Below are 7036 nucleotides of genomic sequence, written 5' to 3' on the forward strand. Positions count from 1 at the left end.
GTGTTACGTCTGTTCACATACAAAAAAACGCCCACGACAACGCAGAGACACTCGTTTTATGTGTGAGGAGTGCAAAACTCCACTGTGCATGACACCATGTTTCAAAGAGTTCCACAGGCTGCAGAACTTCTAGAAACATGTCCTGTGACTGTATATGTGTATATAAAATATAGAAAAATAGTAATAAACAACATTTCATATTGTTTGTTTGTGTAAATATTTTCTGTAAACAAAATAATGACAACAGTGTTTACGCCCTTATTGTGTAGTATTGAAAAAGAAATAACTTACAAAATACTGATCATGTTGGCCTCAGAGGCCATAAAAGTTACTCAGAAAAAGAAAAATTGAAAAAAAAATTGAAAATAGTACATAAAAAAGTAAATAGAAAAATACCGGGTGACGGCAGTCGGCGATGTTACCATATGTTGTTCAATTTTGGCAAATTTCACACCTCCATATCTCGGTAAGTATTGACGCTAAAATTTTTTTGTTTAGCCTATAATGTTTAGAAAAAAATACTCTATTTTTTCATAAGAAAAAATAATTTTTTTTTTTTTTTTGAAATTTGGCCGACCCTGAGAACGAGTTTCGGAGAGGGCCTGTCGACCCTCAAAGGGTTAATGTTCACTATTCTGCATTACCTGGAGTTTACCTGAAGAGAGTTGAGGGGGGTCAACGCCCCCGCAGCCCGGTCTGTGACCAGGCCTCCTGGTGGATCAGAGCCTGATCAACCAGGCTGTTACTGCTGGCTGCACGCAATCCAACGTACGAGCCACAGCCCAGCTGGTCAGGTACCGACTTTAGGTGCTTGTCCAGTGCCAGCTTGAAGACATTTATGTTCATTTATTTTATGTTAACCTCAAATGAAAAATTTAGAGCTTAAATTAATAGTTTTATAATATTTCAATTAAATTACTGGGGTAATACTTATTCTAAAAAAGAAAAGGAAGTCTCACACTTGTAAAGAATACTGTAAATACATTTGATAATCATGCAAATTTATTTTTAGTATCTCTTAATACCACATTGTGAAGGCAGTGATAAGAGATAAAAGTTGAAGCTGTATATAAAACTGAAAAAATCACAAGTTAAAGCTGTATATAAAACTGAAAAAATCACAAGTTAAAGCTGTATATAAAACTGAAAAAATCACAAGTTAAAGCTGTATATAAAACTGAAAAAATCACAGTTAAAGCTGTATATAAAACTGAAAAAATCACAAGTTAAAGCTGTATATAAAACTGAAAAAAATCAGAATTATATTATCATTATTTTCTTATGGAAGTGCTAAACCCACAAAGGTCATACAGTTTTTGGTGAATGAAAGACAATAAGATTTGATTGAAGGAAGCAGAGGGTAGTTCCAATTCCTCATATCAAAGAGTCCTTTACCAGTATCAAGATACCCACTCCTCTTGAATGAAGCATGAAAAAAAAGTATAACAGTTTTACTATGACATCAAAACAGAGGGACACTATACCTTATCTTTTCCATCATATCATCATAATCCATGTGGAAGACTGTATCATTGGACAACATCCCAGAGGGTATTTTTATCTTGTCAATGTCCATGTTGCTTGTAACAAGACTTGGTTGACTAACAGGAATGGCTGTATACTATTACGTATCTAAATCTGAAAAATTATATGCATATTACTAAAAGTACACACTGTGGACTTTTTTTTTACTATGGCAGCTGAAAATCACAGTACGTAATTCTAACACATTGATTTACTATAGTTTATTACTTTGAGATTTTATTTGTAAAATATAAAAATGTCAATCAGCTACTATCAAAATAAAGCCAAAATTACTTGTAATTATATTTAATCACTAACTTAATTGCCTCATCTCACCAAAGAGGGATCAGACTAATGGGAAGCCAGTCTTATGTATTATCTACTACAGTATAACAATCTGGCCTAATAAAATTTATCCACAAAATAAGATCACCATGAGGCCCATGGTAATTTCCCTACAAGAGGAGATATATGCATAACACACACACAAAAAAAATACACGAGTATCAATTGAATGATAAGAATGCTGTGGCTGAACTACCATATTTACTTCCAAACTGATGCATGCTATTAATAGCTTAGACATAATGAAGTATTATAATTCAATAGGCATGATACTCAATTGTTTTTAACAACTAGATGGTGGTCTGGTGGTCTGGTGGCTAAAGCTCCCGCTTCACACACGGAGGGCCCGGGTTCGATTCCCGGCGGGTGGAAATTCCAACACGTTTCCTTACACCTATTGTCCTGTTCACCTAGCAGCAAATAGGTACCTGGGTGTTAGTCGACTGGTGTGGGTCGCATCCTGGGGGACAAGATTAAGGACCCCAATGGAAATAAGTTAGACAGTCCTCGATGACGCACTGACTTTCTTGGGTTATCCTGGGTGGCTAACCCTCCGGGGTTAAAAATCCGAACGAAATCTTATCTTATCTCTCTCTCTTATCTAGAAAAGTTTTAAAATAATAGGGTTCTATCAGAATAAAGATTAAAATCACATAAACTTGGAGAAATAATATAAAACACTGACATGATGGTAAATGAGACACAAATGCAATATAATGCGATCTTTTGTGGATGCTTTTGCCAACCGTGTCGACAGTGCTCTGTGGCTCAATTGGTAGAGCACTTGCCTCACACACTGAGTTTCCATTGTTCAATCCCAAGTAAGGATGGAAATGTTGGGCATGTTTCCTTACACTTGCTGTCCCCGTTCACCTAGCAGTAAGTAGTCGTAGTGGTAGTAGTAGTAGTATTGATGATGATGATAATGATGATGATGATGATGATGATGATGATGATGATGATGATGATGATGATGATGATGATGATGATGATGATGATGATGATGATGATGATGATGATGATGATGATGATGATGATGATGATGATGATGATGATGATGATGATGATGATGATGATGATGATTGATGATGATTGATGATGATTGATGATGATTGATGATGATTGATGATGACTGATGATGACTGATGATGACTGATGATGATTGATGATGACTGATGATGACTGATGATGACTGATGATGACTGATGATGATTGATGATGATTATTGATGATGATGATGATCTTTATTTCTACAGGTACATACACAACTTATACAGGCCTAAATGACATCAATGACATACTACTATATAAAAAGCCCCTTGTTATGTAGAGCATTTTGGGCAAATGAGGCATTAGTTGAATGGTGTGGGTTGCATTCTGGGGGGACAAGATTGAAGGACCCCAATGGAAATAAGACACAGCCCTCAATGATGCACTGACTTTCTTGGGTTATCCAGGATGGCTAACCCTCTGGGTTAAAAATCCCAGGGAATCTTAATTATCTTACTGTATTTGTCTCTTATTCCATCATACAAGGTAACATCATGGAAGAGCATCAAACCCACAGAGGTCGTGCAGCACCTGGGAAATGGAAGGCAAGTAAGTAAGTTTATTCAGGTATACACAAATACAGTTACACAGATTATCATGCATAGCAGCATATGTGTAGAGAACCTAGGATAACCGAAAAAAGCCAGACAGAGTGACTTATTTCCACTGGGTTCCTTTTACCTTATTATTATAATATAAAGGTTATAATATTTTCTTATTATTCTATAACGAAGATAACATCTTATTATCATACTAAAAAGACTATCTACTACACAAGAGTCATTAAGACTATCTACAATACAAGGGTCATTACTAGGAATAAGGTAAAATTACACGACTGTTAGCTAAAAAATAATAAATCATTCCCCTCCCTTTCTGTAGCTACATTCATCAGACACCTTTTGGCACTCTTCTTGAACTGGTTCATGCTATGACTGACTTTGACATGTGCGGGTATCTGTTCCATTCCTTTATTGCTGTACAATAAAAGGTGTTTGAAGCCTGGCCACTGACTGTGGGTACTACAAAGTTGTGCTCTCTCCCCCTAGTACTATGATTGCTTTGGTTCCCAACCTTGACAAAATTAATAGCAAGATATTCTGGACACTGTGAGCAATTTTATAAACATGATTTAGCTTCAGTTGTTTTACTCTGTCTTCAACATTCAGCATATCCAACTGCTGTAATTCATCCTGGCCTACATGTTCTCTTGGTCCCAGCCCCAGGATGAATCTTACGATTTTGTTCTCGGTGATTTGCAGTCTATTTTTCAGATTTTTTGTCAAGGCAGAGTACCATGAAGAGCAAGCGTAATCCATATGGCATTGTATAAGGGCTAGACATAGGGTCCTGCGAGCCTCAGTTGGTAGACACTGTGCTTGTCTATACAGGAACTTCAGTCTGGCATTCGCTTTCTTTACTACACTGTTCCTTATCAATTCTCCTGACATGCATGGGTCAAAGGGAATTCCCAGATATTTTACTGATGAAACCAAAGTGATGGGCTCCCCATTACACTGGACATTAAAATTATTTACCCTTCTCAGTTTATGTTTCATGCCAAAGAGAATGGCTTCAGTTTTCCCGAGGTGTAATGATAGTTTGTTGTCTACTAATCATTTGCTGCAGGACTCCAGTTCCAGAGTTAAAACATTAGTTATATCTTGTGGGTCTTTACCTGACACTAACAGGGCACTGTCATCTGCATACAGTAGGAGTTTGTGCTTGACAATGATAGACACGTCAATGACAGGCAATCAGATTTGAATGTAGGAAGGGCAGGCTTGATCAAATTCCTTGGATCAAATTTTTAAAACATGATGTACTGGCAAGCCCATGTTCATCTAGCAGTAAGTAGGTACAAGAGGGTTACCTGAGTCTTGTGGTCCAAGGGAGAGGAAAGCAACTCAGTTTCCTTAGATCAAGAGTCCTGCAGCATCACATCACTCCACAATAAAACAGAATACTATAAAACAACGATTATCTGGCAGATGAGAGTGACAGACTGAATAATTTATTACATGAGGGAGCGCTAAACCCACAAGGATCATACATAGAGTAGTGTAGTCATAATGTCTTAAGGAATGGAAAATTATTAGATTTGATCCAAGGAAAGGAACCCAATGGAAACAATTCACTGTCTGATTTTTTTGCATTATCCTAGGTAATTTACACTATTTGTGATAATTGTACTTATGTGTACATGTACCTAAATAACCTGGTAGGCAATGCTCTTGCCTACCACTGTCCATGGTTCAATCCCCGGCATGGAGACACCTGCTGTCCCTGTTCACCTAGCAGTAAGTAGGTACCTGGGTGTTAGTCAACTGGTGTGGGTCGCATCCTGGGGGACAAGATTGAAAGACCACAATAAAATTAAGACAATCCTCGATGATGCACTGACTTCTTTGGGTTATCCTGTGAGGCTAACCTTCCGGAGTTAAAAATCCCAACAAAATCTTAATATAATGAAGAGCATCATACGTGGCGACAGACTTGAGCCTCACTAGACACCGAATTGGACAAAAAACATTAATTAATTACGTAAGATACTCCTACAACTTATTTATAACCGTGAAGGTGCTAAGTAAAGTACCTAACCAACAATGTGACTGCAACAACAACCCCCAGGGGATATAAGTCACTACTCTGACATTTTTTGCCGTCCACCAGGACGTTGCCATGTCCCTAGGACAGCTCTCCATCGGGCTGCTAACGGAGTCACTGGCTTCTTGGACCTCTTGGGGAGGGTCGATGGTGCTCGTGCAAGCAGCATATCCCGGGGCAACTTGCTGCTGTTTGCAATGGCTGTCTGCCGAGGAGAGACAGGCACCTAGCAACATCTGTTGTTGGGGCAATGGATGAATTCCCTACTATGTTTGTTTACTGCTCATTACTCTGTAATTTGTCTATGATTGTAATCATGTGATAACGTGTTTATCATTCATTACCTTTGAAACTTGTCATGATTTTGACCAGCTCTACCTGGAGCTCATTACCTTTGTAAATTCTCATGATTAATGTGTTTATGATTCATTACCTTTGCAATTATTCATGAGTGTGACCAGCTCTACCTGGAGCTCATTACCTTTGTAACTTGGTCATGATTATGACCAGATCTAGTTCATTACCTTTGTAACTTGCTCAGCTATCAAAACTTTGGAGTCCAGTCCCTGGACCAATTATGTACCTCTGTAATCTTTTGACTACCGCCCACAGGATGGGTATGGGGTGCATAATAAACATATTAAACTGAACTCTGACATTTTTGGGTTATCCAAGGTAATCTACACATATGCTGCTATATATGATAATATATGTAACTGTATTTATGTGTACCTGTACCTAAATAAACTTACTAGAAGCAACAACAACAACCTCACTCACTCATGTAAACAAACTTTGTATTTGACGCCCAAACAACACAACGTCACTTGACGTAACTCACTACATACCTAATATTAATAATAATAATAATCATGTCTATTTTTTCAAGTACATTAAAGTAAGAGTAACTAATAAGTAAGTAAATAAGTATGTAAACTAAATAAGAAAATAAGTATGTAAACTAAATAAGTAAATATAAAATAAGCAAATAAGTATATAAGTGAATAATAATAATAATAATAATAATAATAATAATAATAATAATAATAATAATAATAATAATAATAATAATAATAATAATAATAATAATAATATTTATATTTCTACAAGTACATTAAAGTAAGAGTAACTAATAAATAAATAAGTATCTAAACTGTGGAAAATTGCATTTAGCTGTATCATTATATACATAACAGTAAATGAACAAAGATAATTATTATTTATCAGTTAGACAAGTAGGAATTTGGGACACTTAGGTCACAAAAATGTCCCCCTTCGATACCTACCACTGTCATATCCACAAGTTGCTCTGGACCTATTAATTATAAATGAAATATACATACACCAGGAATACTGGTAAATATATAAATTTGCGGACTGTATGTTAAAAATAATAAATGGTTATATATATACACAATTACATAACAGAAGGAAAATATATCTTAATATCACTCACCAATTTGACTGGAGATTAATGTGTATCATACTCAGAAAACCTCACTAACTAAAT

The 7036-nt window shown here is 36.3% G+C and overlaps 1 protein-coding gene across 5 annotated transcripts in view; it reads right to left on the reverse strand.

The window, feature by feature from the left end:
- Window positions 1-6370, reverse strand: part of LOC128684864 (uncharacterized) — a 38489-nt gene extending 32119 nt beyond the window's left edge. The window contains exons 1-3 of one of the 5 annotated variants that reach the window (XM_053771175.2): window positions 6279-6332; window positions 3377-3450; window positions 1485-1638 (exon numbers count right to left, since the gene is read on the reverse strand). In XM_053771175.2, coding sequence (XP_053627150.1) covers window positions 1485-1576 — 92 coding nt within the window. In that variant the 5' untranslated portion in view covers window positions 1577-1638; window positions 3377-3450; window positions 6279-6332. Of the gene's footprint in view, window positions 1-1484; window positions 1639-3376; window positions 3451-6050; window positions 6070-6278 lie in introns of those variants that run through there. The other 4 variants (XM_053771174.2, XM_053771176.2, XM_053771177.2 and 1 more) reach the window with 4 other exon arrangements.
- Window positions 6371-7036: the final 666 nt, after the last annotated feature.

The sequence above is a fragment of the Cherax quadricarinatus genome, chromosome 5 (genome assembly GCF_038502225.1).
Source record: "Cherax quadricarinatus isolate ZL_2023a chromosome 5, ASM3850222v1, whole genome shotgun sequence".
Lineage (NCBI taxonomy): Eukaryota > Metazoa > Arthropoda > Malacostraca > Decapoda > Parastacidae > Cherax > Cherax quadricarinatus.